Genomic DNA, 19,842 nt, shown 5'->3' with positions numbered 1-19,842 from the left:
CTCATTGCCTACAGCTAGCCACTCGCCGACCGTCGAAACAGGAGAGCCGGTACTTTCACAGCGAGACGACTGCCGCCCTTCCCGCTCTCCGCCTCCACTTTCCCCTTCTCCTCCCCTTTCCCAGGTCCACCGAGCTCGACGCTTCATCATGGCTTCGGCCGCTCCCAGTGGAAGCGCCCCAAACGGGAGCAATCCTATATATGACCACGAGAAGGTCGCTCATTTCATCGGTGAGTTGACTGAACCAGCCAGCTGAGCTTGGATCACAAAGAGAGGTTGGCCGTGATGGGACCCGGAGGTCGTGTGCAGTAGAAGCAGGGGATCCCAGAAGATCGCAACTGCGACATGTAATCTTGGCTGACTATCAGGCGCCAACACTCTCGCGGTCGCTACCCCCAGTCGAGTCACCGACTTTGTCAAGGCCCAAGGCGGCCACACCGTCATCACCAAGGTAAGCCAACTCCTCGTTCAGATCTGATTCCAGGTCCTGATCGCCAACAACGGTATCGCCGCCGTCAAGGAGATCCGCTCCATCCGAAAATGGTCCTACGAGACCTTCGGCTCGGACCGCCAGATCGAGTTCACCGTCATGGCAACACCGGAAGATCTCCGCATCAACGCCGAGTACATTCGCATGGCGGACCGCTTTGTCGAGGTCCCAGGAGGAACCAACAACAACAACTATGCCAACGTCGACTACATTGTAGACGTGGCAGAGCGCGCAGGCGTTCACGCTGTTTGGGCTGGATGGTGAGTCTCCCCCATAACCTGGCTGACGACAGGGGCCACGCTTCCGAGAACCCTCGTCTCCCCGAAACTCTGGCCAAGTCCAAGATCATCTTTATCGGTCCTCCCGGCTCCGCCATGCGCTCCCTCGGTGACAAAATCTCTTCCACCATCGTCGCCCAACACGCCAAGGTCCCATGTATGCCCTGGTCCGGTACCGGCATCTCCGACACTATGCTCTCTCCCCAGGGCTTTGTCACCGTCCCCGAAAAGGCGTACAACGATGCCTGCGTCTTTACGTGGGAGGAAGGACTCAAGAAGGCAGAGGAGATTGGGTGGCCAATCATGATCAAGGCGTCGGAAGGAGGTGGAGGAAAGGGTATCCGAAAGGTCGAAGAAGCAGACAAGTTTAAAAACTGCTTCCAAGCGGTCGCTGGAGAAGTGCCAGGTGAGCAAAAGTATAATCATCGCTGACTTTAGGCTCACCGATCTTCATCATGAAGCTCGCTGGCTCGGCGCGCCACCTCGAGGTCCAGCTCATCGCCGACCAGTACGGAAACGCCATCTCCCTCTTTGGTCGTGACTGCTCGGTCCAGCGGCGACACCAGAAAATCATCGAAGAGGCGCCCGTCACCATCGCCCGTCCTGAAAAATTCGAGGAAATGGAAAAGGCGGCGGTCCGACTGGCCAAGCTGGTCGGCTACGTCTCGGCGGGAACGGTCGAATACCTCTACTCGCACAGCGACGACTCGTTCTACTTCCTAGAGCTCAACCCCCGTCTCCAGGTCGAGCACCCCACCACGGAAATGGTTTCTGGCTGCAACATCCCCGCTGTCCAGCTCCAAATCGCCATGGGTATCCCTCTCCACCGCATCCGCGACATCCGTACCCTCTACGGTCTCGACCCCCACGGGATCACCGAGATCGACTTTGACGGCTCGGACCCCAACTCGGTCAACACCCAGCGCAAGCCCATGCCCAAGGGTCACGTTGTCGCTTGCCGTATCACTGGTGAGAACCCTGACGCCGGGTTCAAGCCATCGTCGGGTAACCTCACGGAGCTCAACTTCCGGTCCAACTCGAACGTCTGGGGATACTTTTCCGTATCCTCAGCGGGTGGTCTCCACGAGTATGCCGACTCGCAATTCGGGCACATCTTTGCCTACGGGATGGAGCGGTCAGAGGCGCGCAAGTCGATGGTGGTGGCGCTCAAGGAGTTGAGCATCCGGGGAGAGTTCCGCACGACCGTCGAGTACCTCATCAAACTCTTGGAAAAGCCGGAATTCGAAAACAACACCCTCACTACTCAATGGCTCGATTCCCTCATTGCCGAGGGAATGACGTCGGAACGGCCAGACACCACCGTCGCCGTCATTTGCGGAGCCGTCGTCAAGGCCCACATTGCCTACGAGGCGTCCTTTGCCAAGTACAAGTCGGTCTTGGACAAGGGGCAAGTCCCGCCCAAGGACACCCTCCAGACCTTCTTCAAGAGCGAGTTTATCGTGGACGGGGTCCGATACTCGTTCGCCATGGCCAAGGCGTCGCTCTATGCCTTTACCCTCTATCTCAACGGCGGTCGCATCTTTGTCAATTGCCGGAGCTTGTCGGACGGCGGTCTGCTCGTCTCCATGGAGGGCAACTCGCACACCCTCTACTGGCGGGAAGAGGTCGGCGCGATGGTGCTCTCCATCGACAGCAAGACCTGCATGATTGAGGACGAGCAAGATCCCACCCAGCTCCGGTCCCCCTCCCCCGGTAAACTCGTTCGGTACCTCATCGACTCGGGCGACCACGTCGACGCCGGCGAAGCCTACGCCGAGGTCGAGGTCATGAAGATGATCATGCAAGTCACCGCTGGGGAGAGCGGTATTGCCCAATTCATGAAGCAACCAGGCCAAACTTTGTCGTCTGGGGAGCTCCTCGGTATCCTCACCCTCGACGACCCCACCAAGGTCAAATTCGCCAAGCCGTTCGAGGGTATGCTTCCCACCTTTGAAAACAAGAACGGGCGGTACGGGACCAAGCCCCACCAGCGGCTCCGAGAGAACCTCGAGTTCCTCTACGACAACTTGGCGGGTTACGACAACAGCGCGTCCATCCCGGTCGCTCTCCGCACGGTCGAGGCGGCTCTCCGCAACCCAGACCTCCCCTACTCGCACGTCCAAGAGGTCCTCTCCACCCTCTCTGGCCGTATCCCCGCCAAGCTGGAAGACGAGGTCCGCGCCATCGTCGATGCTTGCCGCGCCAAGCAGATGGAGTTCCCCAGCCAGCGTCTGCGCCGGACCATCGACATCTTCGTCGAGGAAAATGTACCCGTCAAGGAGCGCCAGCAGGTCACGGCGGCCCTCACCCCCCTCGACGCTCTCATCGCGGCGTTCGCGCACGGGCTCAAGGTGCACGAGTGGCAGACCTGGACGGGCCTCCTCACCTACTTTGCCGACGTCGAGGAGCCCTTCGCGGACAGCTCGCGGACCCAGGAAAACGTTATCCTCAAACTCCGCGAGGACAACAAGGATCTCGACCAGGTCGTCCGTCTCGTCCTTTCCCACAGCAAAATCGCTTCCAAAACCAAACTCATCCTCTCCCTTCTCGACATTATCAAATCTGAATCCCCCTCGGCCTCCATGAACCCCGCGTCCGGCGTCATCAACGTCCTTGCCCGGCTCTCGGCGATCGACTCGCGGCCAATGGCCAAGATCTCCCTCAAGGCAAAAGAGGTGATGATTGTGGGGAGCTTGCCGAGCTACGAGGAGCGCTTAAAGCAGTTGGAAAAGATCCTGCAGGCGGCGGTGACCACGAGCTACTATGGGGAGCAGGGTGTCGGCCACCGCATGCCCGCCAGCGACGTCCTCAAGGAGGTCACAGACTCGCGCTACACCGTCTACGACGTCCTTACCACATTCTTTGACCACGAAGACCCCTGGGTCGCCATTGCGGCGATTGAGGTGTACATTCGTCGTGCGTACCGGGTCTACAACGTCATGCACCTCGACTATGAGCCCGGATCGCAAGGCGGTGATCCTCACGTCCTCACGTGGCGGTTCAAGTTCGGCGGACGCACCATGGAGCCCATTACCCCTCGGGTCGACTCTTCTCGGGACGTCTCTCGCATCGCTAGTATGAGCGATCTCAACTACATCGTCAACAGCAAGTCGGAACCGACTCGCTTCGGTCTCATGACCAGCTACAACCACCTCGCGGACCTCGAGCAGGGGTTCGAGGGGATGCTCGGCCGGTACCCCGCCTTCAACCACGACGACTTTATCGAAAAGTACGGCAAGGAGGCGCGTCACCCTCACGTAATGAATGTCGCTCTGCGGCTGATTGACGTGGAAGACATGTCGGACTCGGACTTGACGGAAAAGTTCAACACGGTGGTCAACACGCATGGCGCCAAGGTGGTGGGCAAGGGGATCAGGCGGGTGACGTTCGTCATCTGCCGCAAGGACCAGTACCCGTCGTATGTGACTTTGCGCGAGTCGGCGGATGGGAGCTGGAAGGAGGAAGAGGCGATCCGAAACATCGAACCTGCTTTGGCATACCAGCTGGAGCTGGGACGTTTGTCCAACTTCAAAATCACCCCCCAGGCCTCGTCCAACAGGCAGATCCACGTCTACCACGCCGTTGGTCGCGAAAACACCTCGGACGTTCGCTTCTTTGTCCGCGCCCTGCTCCGGCCGGGCCGCTTCCTTGGCAACATGAAGCAAACGGAATACCTCATCTCCGAGACGGACCGGCTCGTCGGCGATATCCTCGACACCCTCGAGGTCGTTAGCAGCCAGTACCGCCAGGCCGACTGCAACCACATCTCAGTCAACTGCGTCTACAGCCTCAACGTCACATTTGACGACGTCCAGGAGGCGCTGGCAGGGTTCATTGAGCGCCACGGGAAGCGGCTCTGGCGGTTGCGGGTGACACAGGCGGAGATCAGGGTGGTCATTGAGGACGACGAGGGGAATGTCGTGCCCATCCGAGCATTCATCGAGAATGTCTCTGGGTTCGTCGTCAAGTTTGAGGCGTACCAAGAGGTCAACAACGAGCGGGGCGTCTCGATCCTAAAGTCCATCGGAGAACAGGGCCAATTCCACCTCCAACCCGTCAACTTCCCCTACTCTACCAAGGAATCCCTCCAGCCCCGTCGATACCAAGCCCACATCGTCGGTACCACCTACGTCTACGACTTCCCTGACCTCTTCCGTCAGGCCATCGAAAAGGCCTGGCGCCAGCTCATGGTGTACCTCCCCCACATCAAAATCCCCACCGATCTCCTCACGGCATCCGAGCTGGTCCTAGACGAGCATGGCGACCTCATCGAGGTCAACCGGGCACCCGGCCTCAACACCTGCGGTATGGTCGCTTGGGTCTTTACCATGAAGACTCCCGAGTACAGCAAGGGCCGTCGCGTAGTCGTCATCTCCAACGACATCACCTACCAGATCGGTTCGTTCGGCCCCATCGAGGATGAGTACTTTTACAAGGCCACCCAGTACGCCCGCCAGCACGGTCTCCCCCGTGTCTACCTCTCGGCCAACTCGGGCGCCCGCATCGGTCTCGCAGACGAGGTCATGGCGCTCTTTGACGTCGCCTGGAGAGAACCCGGCAAGCCTGAAAAGGGCTTTGACTATCTCTACCTCACCCCCGAAAAGCTGGACAAGCTCAACGAGATCGGAGAGGGATCCGTCATCACCAACGAGATTGAAGTCAACGGGGAGCGTCGCCACCAACTCACCTCCATCATCGGTCTCAAGGACGGACTCGGTGTCGAGTGTCTCCGCGGTTCCGGTCTCATCGCCGGAGAGACAAGTCGGGCGTATGACGACATCTTTACCATCTCCATGGTCACTGCTCGGTCGGTCGGTATTGGAGCGTACCTCGTCCGGCTCGGCCAGCGTGTCGTGCAGGTAGAGGGTCAGCCTATTATTCTTACCGGTGCCCAAGCCATCAACAAGGTGCTCGGGAAGGAGGTGTACACGTCCAACATCCAACTCGGAGGGCCGCAAATCATGTACAAGAATGGTATCTCGCACTTGGTGGCGGCGAGTGATCTGGACGGAGCGTTGCAGATCGTCAACTATCTCATGTTCATCCCTGGTAAGTCTTGCCGTGGTCGACTGGGATGAAGCTGACATTCAGACCGCCGAGGACGAGCAATCCCTATCCTTCCCACTGGCGACTCTTGGGACCGAGCGGTCGAATGGAAACCTACCAAGGCGGCGTACGACCCGAGGAACTTTTTGGCGGGATGTTACGAGGCAGGAGAGGACGGACAGCAGGCGTGGAAGTCGGGTATCCTGGATAACGGATCTTTCTTCGAGACCATGGGTGAGTAACTCTAAAGACTTTGCTGACTTTAGGCGGATGGGCCCAGACCATTGTCACTGGCCGAGGACGGCTCAACGGTATCCCCGTCGCCGTCATCGCTGCCGAGACCCGCAGTATCGAGCGGGTCGACCCAGCAGACCCAGCCAACGAAAACTCTACCGAGAGCCGCGTCTCGCTCGCCGGTACGGTCTGGTTCCCAGACTCTTCCCGCAAAACCGCCACAGCCATCGAGGATGCCAACCGGGAAGGTCTCCCCTTGGTCATCTTTGCCAACTTCCGTGGTTTCTCGGGCGGAATGTCAGATATGGCGCAGGCGATCCTCAAGGAAGGAGCCAAGATTGTCGACGGGCTCAGCAGCTACAAGCAGCCCGTCATCGTCTACCTCGTACCCAACGGAGAGCTCCGCGGTGGAGCGTGGGTCGTTCTCGACCCATCCATCAACCCCGAGTACATGTCCATGTTTGTCGACAATGACTCGCGGGGTGGTGTGCTGGAGCCGGAGGGTATCGTCGAGGTCAAATACCGCAAGCCCAAGGTGCAGGCCACCATGGCTCGCCTGGATCCCGAGTACGCCCAGCTCAAGGCGGCGGCCGAGGACACCAAGCTCAGCGCCGAGGACAAGCAGGCGGCACTCGCCAAGCTGGAAACGCGGGAAAAACACCTCGGTCCCTCGTACCAATCCATCGCGCTCGAATTCGCCGACCTGCACGACCGGTCCGGACGTATGAAGGCCAAGGCCGACTGCGTTCCCTGCGACTGGGAGAACTCTCGTCGGGCCATCTACTGGTCGCTTCGCCGGAAGCTCTCTGAAGTGCGCATCATGAAGAAGCTCGCGGCGGCCAACCCGGCGCTCACGTACCCCGAGCGCAAGGCGATGCTGGAGGAGTTTGTCCCCACCGAGCTGGTGGCGGATAACGAGGTGGCGGCGTATATTGAAAAGTCGGGCGATGCGATCGAGTCGTATGTCCAGCAGGTCAAGGATGCGTGGGTGGCGGATACGATTTTGGGATGGGCGGGGTCGAATCAGGAGGGAGTGCTCGGCGGGTTCAAGCGGATCTTGGACACGTTGAGTCCAGAAGAGAGGACCAACCTTATCACTCAGTTGTCGGGTGGGGCGCAATAGACAAGCAGGGTCATATCAGTGGGCAAGTAGGGCGATATCATTTTTCCTTTATAGCGTTTAGCTTAGCTTTCTTTGTGTAGTAATTTCGTACGTTAGGCGAAGCATCGGATGATAGGATACATAGACATCTCAGAGAGTAGATAGTCGATCATGCAATACAAGGTTCGGATCATCGTCAAGCAGTGTCGACTTTAGCACTGATAGCTGGCAGATGGTCCTAGCGCAGAGTGTGTTGCATGGTTGATATCGAGTACAATTGATGCAGGAACATCCGCTATGGCTGCTCCCCTCTTGCCCAGGCGAGTATCCCCATCTTCCCTCAGATCATGTCGACGGCGGAGGTGCAGATCCGAATACCGCCTGTACAGGAGCCGCCGTTGGAGCCGAAGCCGGTACAGGAGCAGGGACGATCGGGGCCGCAGCTGACGCTGGAGTGGCGGTCGAGCCTGCCATAGGCGGTCTTGGAACAATACCGGCCGCCGGCGCGGTGGCTCCGGCATTGGGCGTGCCGGCCCCTTGCTTCGACTCGGGGACTGCGATATTCAACGCCTTGGCTAAACCCTGCAATTGCGCCGCGGAGCAAAGGGAGAGTTGTCTGAACGTCAGCTCTGGATTCCCCATCGTGAGAATAGCTTACACTTGGATATAGATATCCCCCGTGGATGCGCCAGGTACCGGTCCCTTGATGACCGCTGGGAACAGTGGTTGAGGGGGATGAGGTACACCGCCTGGCGGTACAGGCGGACGAGGCATGGCGACGAGACCGAGGCGTATCAATTGCGGGATAGCGTGGATCTTCATGACGAGGGTTATGGGGGGTTGACCTGGTTTCTGGGCGTTGGCTACGCCCGCTGGGCCGGGAGGTCGAGGCGTGCCTGCAGCCGTGCCAGGTGTGGAGATGCCATTGGGTGTGGAAGGCTTGGAGGGACCAGCGCCGGGGGTAGTAGGCGCGAGAGGGGCAGGCGTGGAGGGTGCGGATGGAGATGCAGCCTTGGCCGAGGGCGTAAGGGGTGCAGGCGACGTAGGCGTACTTGTCGAATGTTGAGTGAGGACCGTCTCTCGCAGGGATGGTGCCCCGCCTCGCGCGGTTCCCCTTCCTCTCGGTCTCCCGCGCCCTCTCGGCGTCCCCCTCGTCCCAGATCCCGCCGCTTCTGCTGCTGGCGATTTGGCCGGCGTAACTGCTTTCGCCTTCTCCTTCTCCGCCGCCGCTTTTGCAGCAGCAGCAGCAGCAGCCTCTCTCCGCTCCTCAGCCACCTTCCTCTCTGCAGCCTCCCTCGCCTCCCTTGCCACCTTGGCGTCGGCAGCCTCCTTGGCTCTCCGCGCATCATCAATCGCCTTTTGCTTCCTCCGCTCTTCCTCATCCCTGATGCGCTTCCGTTCCGCCTCCGCCCGCCTGATGGCATCCTGATGTCCCTTCCAGGCAGACTCGAGCCCCTGCAGTCGGGCCTGATGCGGGGCGAGCTCGGTCCGCATCTCCTCGGCCGAGTCTTTCGTCATATTGATCAGGGAGACCATATCGAAGGATCTGCGATTTGCCTGCAATGTCAGCTGCTTAGATGTTCAATGCAGGAATCAACTCACACTTCCCTCTCTCCGCCTTGCGCTCTGAAACCGCTCATTGATCTTCCGTATCCGCCCAACCAGTATCCCCGCTTCTACCTTCTCCCGCTCCTCTACCGCTTGTGCATTCTCCTTACTTCCATCCGCCAACTCTTCGTCGTGTATCTGCCAGACATGCCAGGGTAATAAGCGGTTCACCATATCTTCGTAGGATGTGAACCGGGCCGGGGAGGGGTTGGTCGCTTCTTCCTGGTCCAGGAGGAGGGATAGGTGCAGTCTGCAGCTGTCAGCTTTCGTCCATCCACGGTCTGGGTGGCGCAGCTCACTCAGTGCTACGCTGCTCGAGATGTTCCTGCTCTTCCCTCGTGTACCCCTGCGCGTCCCACTTTCGTTTCCGCCTCATTGGCTCCCTGATGCTCGTTGGAATTGACGATGGACCAGGGACAGCGTTGATCTGGCCTGGAAAGGAGCCCGGCGTCGAGGGGCGTGACACCTGGATAGGCGTGCCGCCATTGGATCTTGGAAGGGTTGGTCGGTTCGGGACCGAAGGGAAGGAAGAAGGGGTAGGGAAGGATGTTGAGCCCGTAGTTGGCGTTGATGGACCGCCAAAGGCCGAGGGAAAGCCGCTCGCGGACGCGCCTGACGGACCGTACGCCGAGCCCAATGGACTCCGGACGCCTGTGACACCATACGCTGGAGGAGGTCGCAGTGGACCCCCTACACCCCCCGAAGCAGGCGAGTACCCATTCGAAGGGGTGTATGGGGATACCTGAGCCGGGAATCCCGGATTCGGACTCGCTGATTCTCCGCCGTTGATAGGATAGGGGTACCTAGAAGCTATATCTGTGGATATAGGGATAGACATAGCCGCGCGGTGCTTTGACGTGACTGTGAGCCAGGGTGGACGTCCTCCACCTTCTGTTTGTTGATAGTCCTCGGGAATAGGCCAAGCAACCAGAGCCCAAAGGCGGAAAATCACTTCATCCTGCAAGGGACGGGGACGGAAGCAAATTCGGCTGTAAGAGTTCTGATCCGTGCGTATACTTCTAGGCCTTTTGGGTGTGGGATGGTCTTTTGCATCGTCACAGCTCATCTACGCTCTAGGCATAAGGCCCGCTCTTCCGCTTCAGGAGACAGTACTTGCCCCACTCACGCCCGACTTGCAGACCGCCGACAAAGGGCAGGTCGACCAAGCGGGACCACCAGGCCGAGCTCGGCCCGTCGAGGAAAGGCAGGCAGATCTCGACGTCCCATGCCGGGTCGGACACCCAGTCTGGCTCAAGCTTGGTGTACGTCTGCGAGGGTGCCTGGAGCGCAACGAGGTAGTCACACTGCTCAGCTTCGACCTGAAAGGTCAGCTATAAGCTTTGCCTGCGTTTGATAGCTCACAAAGGTGCCCGGCTCCTGTGAAGCCTTGTTCTCCCCGTTGAACCGTCCCAGCCTGACTGTCCTTGTCTCTTCCCTCGGCCAGACACCCTCAGCCTCCGCAGACGGCTCCCAAGGACGGGGCATCATCCCGTCAAACTCTGTCCTGATAAGGTTGACATCGACGCCATCCGGCACGAGGTAGCTCCCGGGGTATCGATACCATTCTCCCGCATAGCACAGCCTGACGCGCGGTTCCAAGTCGAGCAGGGCCGAATAGTCCCAGTGGGGCTTGACGATCTCTCCGGGACCGGGTTGGTATCCCTTCGGGGGCATCTGCGGGACGTAGCCTTGAGAGCCGAGAACCGAGGGGAGGGATTTGGACTGGAAGTGGAACGCGAGGTCAAGAGGGGCGTGGTAGAAGTTGTAGGTGGCCCAAATGCGTCCGAGGGAGAGGACTCCGGGGAAGAGGACGAGGAAAAGGGAGATGTTGGAGAAGAGGGCGCTTTTGCTCGCCTGATGGTCAGCGCCTACCCAATCTCCCCTGCTCAAGACCTACTCGGTAGGGCGACTTGGTGAGGTGGATAAAGTACGTCTCCACCCAGCCTTTGACCAGGAAAACGGCCACAGCGGCGTTAAAGCACAAGAGCGGGTACGCCGGGAAGAAGAAGCGCTCCTCCTTGTGCGGCTGGGCCGACATGATCCCGAGCCAGATGTAGAACGGCAGCAGCCGCATGACCAAAAGAGTATACGGCGACGTCTCGCCCGGAGCTGGCTTTTGCTGCCTCTTGCCGAGTCTCCGATTGTCGTACAGGTACGTCACGAGAAGAGCCGGAAGAGAGATGAGCGCGAGAGGGAGGAAAAAGTTGAAGTTGAGGAAGAGGTTGGCAAGGTAGTAGTACCATGGGGATGTGCCGTAGAGGTTGGGTCCGCCTTTGGAGAAGAGATTGTAGGTGAGGATGTTGAGCGTGGGGAGGGTGGAGCGGCCGTACGCCCACGAGTCTATAAGATAGACAGGGATCTACCAGTTAGTAGAGGCTCTGCAAAGCTTGACTCACTGTAATGGTCGCTCCGAGAGCTACAGCCCAAGTCATCGTTCCGAACCTCTTCGCTCTCAGGCTTTCTCTCGCCCCACCAGTAGCAATCTCTCCGCCGGTCAAGAACAGCTGTTCAATGACAAAGGGGATGCCCAGAGCTGCGCTGAATGGCCAGCCGATGATGGCGCCTGCCGCTGTCCAGACGGTTGCTTTGACCGCACGGCTCCGGCCAGTGTCGGTCGAGGTGGCAGGGTGGAAGCCGTACGAAAGCGCCAGGAGAGTGGTATACATGGTGAATGTGCTCGGCAGGAACGCTGCGATCAGCTGCAGGCTGAATGGGCGGCATCTGACAACTCACCGACCGCCGAGCCGAACATGCCCGCACTAAACAGCATCCCAAACAGCAGGTATCGCCCTACCCGCTCATTGACCGTATCCACGACAGCGCGGTAGAACTTGGCTTCGCAGAAAGAAGAGAACGCAGCAAGGAACATCCTCAATGCAAGGAACTCCCCGCGCTGCTTGTCAGCTGTGGCTCCCCCTCCTCGCGGGTAGCTCAGCTCACCTTCGTCAATCCCAGCATTCGCGGTATCACCCTCGCAAATGGCCAGTGCAGCAGCAGATACGCCCAGCCGCGGACCGCGAATTGCGGGGAGAGCTCCCATGTCTGGAAGCCAGTATTGTGGTGGAAGTAATGCAGCGGCTCCCAGAAGTTGAAAACTAGAGCGTCAGCGGATAGTTCTTCGTTTATGTCGCAGCAGATTTACCCTCATCACAGTCAGATATGATACTGTACATGGCGCCTAATGACCTGATGAGCCATAGCATCCGGAATGCGACCGATAATGAGGGAACGAGCGGGCCTCGGTTTTGCCTGACTGAGTCAGCTGACGCTCTCTCACACATCCAAGAAGCGGCTAGCTGGCTTTATGACGCACCGCCCGACTTGATCCTGCAGCAGTCCCTGGTGCCGCCTCTTCCACCCCTGCGGCGCCATCGACCCAAACTGGTCCTTCTTGGGCGGCTCGGGTACTTTGGGGACACGAGCATTGGGGCCGGTCGTGGGGTAGCGAAAACGGACCGACTCTGTGCCTGGGAGTGTCGCCATCTTGGACTAGTACCTGTAGGCGGGATAGTAGGAGCGGAGAGGAATGACTGGGCAGGTACTCTGCTGGTTCTTGCAATTGGCCATGTATGAATGTAACAGCTTTGTCAATGCGCGAAACGTGGACGTGTTTTCGAATTAAGTTTCGCCCGATGCCCGAACAGTCTAACGTGCACGAGCGCTTCGCCGACTGAAATTGCGGCAAAGACATATAGGACACGCTTGCACGAGCGGCTGCAGGACGCAAACCGGAGAGCATATGATCAATGGCATTATACTATGCTGTAGCCTCTACTCCCCTTCCACCCGTCGCCATCCACTCCTTGGTCTTTCCACACTTTGGGTTCGTGCACCCCTGACACCTCAGCCCCAATTGCTTCCCCGTCGGCTTCCCCGTCATGTCATACTGATCCAGATGCCCCTTGATCAGATCCGCCAGTGCCCGCACAAAAATGGGCGAGTCATTCAGACTCTCCGCCCGCTTCAGATCGACGCCCAGCTTGTCCGCCTCCTCCTTGACCTCAATGTCCAGCTCGTACAGCGTTTCGATGTGGTCCGACGTGAAGGCGATGGGGACGAGACAGATGTCTTTTTGACCGTTCTTGGCAAAGCCCTCGATAGAGTCGGAGGTCTGCGGACCTTGCCATGCCTTGGGGCCGACTTGGGATTGCCATGTAAGCCGGTACCTGATCATTAGCTACACCCGTGCTTAAGTATTCGGCGGCCTTACGGGTTGGAAAAGCCGAGCTTCTCCATGACAGAGTACACTGTCGCCGCCACTTCCGCCACGTACGGATCCCCTCTGTTGACAATCTCCAGTGGGAGCGAGTGCGCCGAGAACAGCAACACGACGTTATCCCGCTTTGCCTCCGGATACTGCTTGAGCGCCGCCCGAATATTCTGCGTGACCGCCTCGACGAGTCCGGCGTGTTTTGGCCACCGATCCAGAATGCTCCATTCCACCTCCCCATTCCCTCCCCAATTCTCCGCCCCCCGCTTGTTCTTGACCGACTGCACAAACAGCTCGTTCAGACTACTTCCGGTGGTGGAGCACGAGTACTGGGGGTACTGGCTGAACGCCACCGCCCGCGTCACCCCATCCGCCCGCATCTCCGCCAGACAGTCCTCTGTCAGGGGCTTGGCGTACCGGAAAGCGACGTATGGCTTGTGCGGCGCACTCTCCGGCCGCAGCTCATCCAGCAGCTCGCACATCTGCCGGCCCTGCTCCCTCGTCCATTTGAGAATGGGCGATCCGCCGCCGATCTCGGTGTATTGCTTTTCGATTTTAGGGGTGCGGCGGCGGGCGATCAAGGGAGCGAGGATGCTTTGCATGGGAAGGGGGATGAGATCGCGGTCATGAAAGAGTCGCGAGAGAAAGTCGTGGACCTCGGGGATGGTAGACGGGCCGCCCATATTCATCATGACAATTCCAGTGGGACTGGATATCAGCTGATGGTCCTTGTGCACCGCAGGTCCTCCGCTCCGCCCCTCGGTCTTCTACGCATCGTCGGGATCAACTCACGGTTTGGCAGAAGTTACGGGGTGGACCGTAGCAAGACTGCGGATGGCAGTCGTCGAGCCCGATGCGGGCGTCGAGCGAGCCAGCAGGCCGGCGGATTGACGAAGGCTCATGATGCTCTGAGTTGTGAGAGAGTGAATATGAGATAGAAGAGCGATCGCCTTGAAATCAGCGAATGACGATCTCGCCTTGACAGCCTTGCCGTAATGGTCACATTCCTGGGATAAAAAGCTGAAAGTAACGGTGAAACAATTCGCCTTACCAAGAGAGAGGTCCATGAGCACAGGTCCAGCTTTGACTTCACTACTACCACTACATACAGCAACAGGGGCACGATGGCAGCAGCGACGAGGCTACAGGCAGAGGATTACCTATGGTGGGCCATCTCCAGATCGAGATCAGACCGCAGCTCACACATAGGCCGCTCACCACCCTCCGCGACACCCTACTAAACCCCGGCGCGACGCTTCCCTCCCCCAAGCTCCGCCTCATCTTCACACACCACATCGACCGTCTCCGTACACCCTGGCGGCGCGCCAAATCCGGCTCGAAAGACGGCCCGAATGTATTCTCTCAGCCCACCGTCTCACCGGCTCCAGGCGTCCAGGTGGACATTGACGAGCCGAGCCGAGCTCTGGCGTCCAAGCTGGCGGAGTGTACAGGCATAGCCGGCGCGGAGGCTTGTCTTTTGGTCAAGAGCTATACGACATACGTGCAGGATGGCTCTGCAACAGAGCTGGATGCGCTGCTGGTGTGGTACTCGGAGGAATGCCTCGCGCTGGCGCAGATTGCGCTGGAGATACTGCATCTGGCAGCGCAGGCCGGGGACAGCGAGTGGGTGAAGCTCGCGCAGGACATCAGGGAGGAGATGATGCCGGATGCGGCAGAGTATATGGAGGGCCTGTTCAAAGGCTGGGCGGGATTGGCGCAGCAGGGACTTGGGGAGAAGCAGGCACGGCATGCGCTGTTCTGGTGGGTTCATCTTCGCCTTCCCGAGCCATCATAGCTTATATCAGGTCATCACATCAGCTCCGACTTCAATCCGCCGTCCTCGAAATTCTCTTCCTGGTGCTATACCAAACGCCCGAGCGCCCCATCCTCATCTCCGAAGGGCTCGTCCGCGGCTTCATGGCGTCCAGCTTTGCGACCGAACAAGCCAACCGGGATGTCTGGGAATCGGACACTGAATGTCAGCGGCTATCGGTACGGATACGTGACCTTGCCCTCCTCATCGTGCTCGACGCTATCGGTATCGGCGGTATCGTCGAGCCAGGCGAGAACGAGCTCGTCAGTGCTCTGCGCAACTCCAAGGATGCCATACTATCCCTCCATCTCTTCATCAATGATCAGACGTCCGGTCTTTCGCCTGGACCCGCATCTTCCGAAGGCGGAATGGCCCCAGTCTTCCCCATGACGCCCCTCCCGGCCGTCTCGCTCGCATGGGCAATCCTCCTCCATTCCCTCCCGCCAGATCGGATGCCGCCAAATACGGGCTACGAGGGACAGGCGTATCAGGAAATGGCTGCTCGGTCGCTAGCAGAGAGCTCGGGGCTCTTCCCTTGGCTCGGAGAAATCCTCACCGGTCCTCTGCTTTCGGTGTCACCCCTCGGTGCCTCTCGGGACCGGAACGAGACCAGCCGACGCAAAGTCCTCAAGGACCTCCTCATCGGTCTCGTAAGCATGATGCGACTCTCCAACCTCCCGGACCGTGCAGACTTGTACAACGTATGGGACATGCTTTTCTCGACCGGCTCCCCATCCACCTCCCTTGCCCTTTCCGCCGACTACTGGGTCGCGGATCATCCCCAGCCACTACGCCGTGCCCTCCTCGATGAGTCGCGGTACCCCTACGACCCAGCTCTCCTCCCTAACATCCTCACATCGCTGTCCGGCATAACGGACGAGAATGCTGCCGAGGCGGAACTGTTCGATGTCCGCCCAATCCAACGGGTAGCAGAGTACTTTTCCAACCTCGAGGCGGTCGTCATACCGACAGAAACGGGATGGTATCGCTTTCTCAACAAGGATGCAGAGGGGCGGATGCTGGTAGAGGCGGCGAGGGATTTGGTGCTGCCAGGTGGAAAGGTCGTTCACGCGGGCAGCCAGGGCGTTGTGCTCGAGGAGAAAGGGGCGAGACATCTGGTCACTTGGCAAATCCCGCTGCCGGGGTGGACAATCATGATAGAAGTCATGCGCGCTGCATCAGGATTGCGAGATCTGAATCAGCGGGATGCGGCAGTATCGGACAACTGCGTCTGCCTGTCGGTGGCGGATCTAGGCGGCAAGGGAGGCCTGCTTGCCGGATTGCGGCTCCTGAGCTGCGTTCTCAAGCCAATAGGGGGGATCGCGGCGCGACTCCTCACGCTCATCCCCCCCACCGGCGGGCATGCGGTCTATACCATTCTCGAAATCGTCTTCCAGACTTTACAGCAAATCGAGGCGGACGACTACATCGCTGCAACTTTATCCCTCGACATCCTCACTTCCCTCCTCCACTTCCATCCATCACTCGTCTCCGCCGCCATCCGCTCGACCGGCTTCTTTGGCGTTCCCGGCCGGAAGCGCGGTCTGGCATACTCGCTCGTCCACGCTGACTCCGCCCGAGGGACACACGAGATCACGGCCAGTCTCCACTGTGTCGTCTCTGCTATGGTCGCCTGCTCGTTCCAGGACCAAGAGGACGACGCAAGCTTGCGCGCGGCGGTACATCACACCTTTGCGGACGCGTGGTCCATGTTTGCCGGGTGGCGATATGCCGAACCTACCCGGAAATACGTCCTCGCCTCGAGACTGTGCGAGCTGTACGAGACTATACTGTCCCACCCTACCGAGGCGGATGGTATCACCCTCACTGCCGCTGCTCAGGCCACCATTGAGGTCTTCATCACGTCCGCATCAACCATTACCTATCGTCCCATTGTCGAGCTGCTCGTGCAGGGCCCGGCAGTCGCTCAACGTATGGCGGCAAACCACCAGGTTGGAGAAGCCGCGGCGGTCACTCGGGCCGTCGAGGCTGCCATCAACCTCTTATCGGCCTTACTGCGTGTATCTATAAAGTCTGGCGTCTCGGCTGCCAACCTCCCCTTCAGCCTGTTTTCGGCTACTTCGGTAGTCGACGGCGAGAAGGTGTCGCTAGTGGAGGCTATACTGCACCTCGCAGTATCGCCAAGTACCTCCGTCCGGACACCGCTCCTCAAGCTTGTCCGGACGTTCCTCAACTCGACCGCCCTGGATCCCCGCAAGCCTAGCCTGGCGGGGCTGCTTCGGAACGCGGATACGACGTGCGCCCAGCTGTCCCGTCTCGCCGCGGAGGATGCTGCCCCGGAGCAGCGGGCTGCCTTGTGGGACCTCCTCGCTACTATCATCTCTACCCAGCCGGGATGCGCACCTGCGTGCATCGGCCTCGAATCAGCCCTTGCCGCCCCCCTCGACCTTGCTGTCACCCAGCTGTCCGCTCCGGAGACATTCGACGACATTCCTCAGGTCCTCTCTTCCGCATTGGCATTCTGTCATGCAGCGCTCATCTTCCCCTCGGCAACGTCCACCATCCCCACCCTTCGCACCAACAAGCCCTTCTGGAAAGCCATCTACGACATCGCCAGCACCTCAGTGCCCACCCCTCCTACCTTCCAACTCTCCATCCACACACCGGATTTTGCGGCCCGTATCACGTCGTACGCGTACGCCACGCAGGCGAGGGCCAACGCGGCCGCCCTGCTAGCCACGGAACTCCAGCTGCTAGGTGATGACGAAGAGAAGAGCGAGGCTTTGGACCTCATCATGGGGACCTGGCGGAATGGGGAGAGATTGGCCGAGATGGTTGGAAAGGCGACACATAGTAGTTGTGAGCCAGAGTTGCAGGCGAGGGAAGGGAAGCGGTTGGAAGTGGCCGGAATAAGAGTGGAGAGATCGCGAAGTACGCGGATGCTCTGCGAGCGGGACTATGGGATTGCCTTTCTTTATGGTGAGTCCTGCCACAGGGTATGGCTGACGGTAGATGGCAACCCCCAAGCGCGAGATCCGGACCACCAGCCGGTCGTGAACCTTGCCCTAGACACCCTCAACCTCAACTGGTCCATGCTCGAAGCGGACATTGCGCTCACGCGTGCCTTCCGGTCCTTAGCGGATAACGTCGCGAGTTGGGCAGAGGGCGACCCTCTCGCTGCCAAAACGGCACTTCGGGCTGCCGCAGTCGTCGGCGAAATCACGGCGGATGAGCGGCGCTCTGGCGACGCGATGCGCGGTGTCCACTTTGAGCGGCTGTCGATCCTCGCGGTACTCCTGCAAATCGCACTTGCCGAAGATGTCCAGGTCGACTCTGCCCCCCTCGACACCATAAGCGCCCAGGTCCGGACCATTATTGAAAACCCGGAATTCCCCCCTATCCTCTCCATGCGCCAGCCCGAACTTCCCCCCATCCACCGCCCCACCCTCGACATCCTTCAATCCCTCTTTGCCCGCCTCGCCGCCCGCCCAATGACCATCAGCATCGAAAACACCGTCGAGGTCGGCGGGTCCTTCATCCTCGAAGCGGCGGACCTCGCGCTTGACTCTGTCCGACGAGGCACTGGCGCACCGTCCGATCTCGCCCTCACCACCACCCCTCTCTGCGAGATGATTGGCCTGAAAACCACCGTCTGGCTGGACAAACTAGCCTCTTCCAACCTCATCCAGCGCTCGCTCGAGCTGGTCAATCGGGTCCGGATCCAATCTGGCAATGTCCCAGCATATCTCCCTAGCGTGCTCCTTCTCCACCTCGCACTCGCCAATCATCCCCGTGCGGCCGAGAAGCTGGCGGTATCCGGTATCCTTCCAGCTTACGGCGACAATGCTATTGCGACCGAGGCAGAGTACGGCCGTATCACGCCGGACGTCGGCGAATACTCGGTCCATTCCGCTTGGTGCGGGATGTTGCTGGTCGTCAAGACCCTGCTGGCTTCTTTACCAGACACGGCCAGCTTTGTCCGGTCGGACGTCATCCCCTTTGTCCGCCTCACGACCTTTCAAACCATAAAGAATTTGTCGTGGGATGCCGACTCGCCACTCTCCCTCCCCGCCATCCAGGAAATGAGCAGCACCATCGAGCTCTTCCACGCCATATCCACGTCGATCGGCGCAAACATCACTCTCCTTTCCGACTTTTCATCCGCTGCTCTCCCCCTCCTCGTGTCGATCCGCTTTGCCCTCAATCACCCCCGCCTCCTCTCCGCCCAAATCGCGCCATCAACGGAGGAAGAGCAGGCCGCGCTGCACAAAGAGCTGGAACATGTCGAGGCCCAGCAAGAGGTGGTTCTTGTGGACTTTGCCAAGACGCCTATCCTCGGTAGTCGGACCGCCGACCTCGTTAAGGCCGCGCGGACCGTTCTTCTCACCCTTGTCGGTTTCAGTGGGGCATGGGACGTCATGACTGGCCAAAGAGACGCGGATGAGGGGTTGGTAATCATCACCGAGGAGGAGGTCAATTCCGCCTCGGCTGATCCGGTCGGGATCATCAATGACTTTCAAAGTCTGGCCAATACCCTCTCGGACCAGATCTCCGCCACGACCGACGAGGGCACCGTGCTCCTCCGGGTATGTCATCAACTTGCAGAGGCCGGGTCGTTATTGTCAGCCTCGCAGATCCTGCTCCGACGCGCGGTTCTGCCAGAGCGGCAAGATGAGGACAGTATCATGCGGGATGACGAGAAAGTGGGGAAGGGCGGCAGAGTGAGCATCGGGAGTGGAAGTGAGCGGGATAGAGCCGAGGGGTTGCTCAGAGAGCTGGAGGGAGATTGGAGAGCGATTAGTAATGGGGCAGGGGCGGTCGGGGACCGGGCGCTCGGGAGGTGGTTGGAGGAGGGGCTGGAAAGGGCTTTTGAGGATGTGCAGGAGTAGCGGTACTGTTGATAGTAACAGTGAGGTAGCTAGCATCTAGCAGTATGTAACTATAATGTAGAATATCGACAACTGTCCTCCGATGAGCCTTGCTTCAGGCTGGCTAGTGGAAGCAACGATCATGACGAAATATCAGAAGTCATACCTGCCCCTCGCCGGCCTCCAGATGGAATACCTTGCCAGCTAAAAGACAACCTCACCTCCCTGCAAA

At 59.4% G+C, this 19,842-nt stretch overlaps 5 protein-coding genes across 5 annotated transcripts; 2 read left to right on the top strand and 3 right to left on the bottom strand.

Moving 5' to 3' along the window:
* Positions 1 to 148: 148 nt before the first annotated feature.
* Positions 149 to 7,171, top strand: MKK02DRAFT_25677 (putative acetyl-CoA carboxylase; the record flags this gene model as incomplete). The annotated part of the gene is made up of 7 exons (XM_053087073.1): positions 149 to 230; positions 369 to 451; positions 485 to 750; positions 783 to 1,174; positions 1,207 to 5,817; positions 5,860 to 6,048; positions 6,081 to 7,171. 7 exons carry the CDS (start codon positions 149 to 151, stop codon positions 7,169 to 7,171), a joined length of 6,714 nt encoding a protein of 2,237 aa, XP_052946720.1.
* A 324-nt stretch (positions 7,172 to 7,495) lies between these two features.
* Positions 7,496 to 9,596, bottom strand: MKK02DRAFT_45649 (uncharacterized protein; the record flags this gene model as incomplete). The annotated part of the gene is made up of 4 exons (XM_053093531.1): positions 7,496 to 7,766; positions 7,809 to 8,707; positions 8,753 to 9,008; positions 9,058 to 9,596. The coding sequence occupies 4 exons, from the start codon at positions 9,594 to 9,596 to the stop codon at positions 7,496 to 7,498; spliced, it is 1,965 nt and encodes a 654-aa protein (XP_052946719.1).
* Positions 9,597 to 9,831: 235 nt separating this feature from the next.
* On the bottom strand, positions 9,832 to 12,241 carry MKK02DRAFT_26447 (mannosyltransferase; the record flags this gene model as incomplete). Its single annotated transcript, XM_053087193.1, has 8 exons — positions 9,832 to 10,077; positions 10,121 to 10,612; positions 10,656 to 11,117; positions 11,155 to 11,447; positions 11,492 to 11,651; positions 11,699 to 11,853; positions 11,901 to 12,007; positions 12,072 to 12,241. The coding sequence occupies 8 exons, from the start codon at positions 12,239 to 12,241 to the stop codon at positions 9,832 to 9,834; spliced, it is 2,085 nt and encodes a 694-aa protein (XP_052946718.1).
* A 274-nt stretch (positions 12,242 to 12,515) lies between these two features.
* On the bottom strand, positions 12,516 to 13,870 carry MKK02DRAFT_45647 (putative ferrochelatase; the record flags this gene model as incomplete). The annotated part of the gene is made up of 3 exons (XM_053093530.1): positions 12,516 to 12,924; positions 12,969 to 13,676; positions 13,761 to 13,870. The coding sequence occupies 3 exons, from the start codon at positions 13,868 to 13,870 to the stop codon at positions 12,516 to 12,518; spliced, it is 1,227 nt and encodes a 408-aa protein (XP_052946717.1).
* A 222-nt stretch (positions 13,871 to 14,092) lies between these two features.
* On the top strand, positions 14,093 to 19,631 carry MKK02DRAFT_45646 (uncharacterized protein; the record flags this gene model as incomplete). The annotated part of the gene is made up of 4 exons (XM_053093529.1): positions 14,093 to 14,133; positions 14,178 to 14,729; positions 14,774 to 17,721; positions 17,755 to 19,631. The coding sequence occupies 4 exons, from the start codon at positions 14,093 to 14,095 to the stop codon at positions 19,629 to 19,631; spliced, it is 5,418 nt and encodes a 1,805-aa protein (XP_052946716.1).
* Between the last annotated feature and the right edge of the window lie 211 nt (positions 19,632 to 19,842).

Source organism: Dioszegia hungarica, assembly GCF_025882075.1.
Source record: "Dioszegia hungarica strain PDD-24b-2 chromosome Unknown MKK02contig_8, whole genome shotgun sequence".
NCBI lineage: Eukaryota > Fungi > Basidiomycota > Tremellomycetes > Tremellales > Bulleribasidiaceae > Dioszegia > Dioszegia hungarica.
This window is presented reverse-complemented; position numbering and strand designations above follow the sequence as displayed.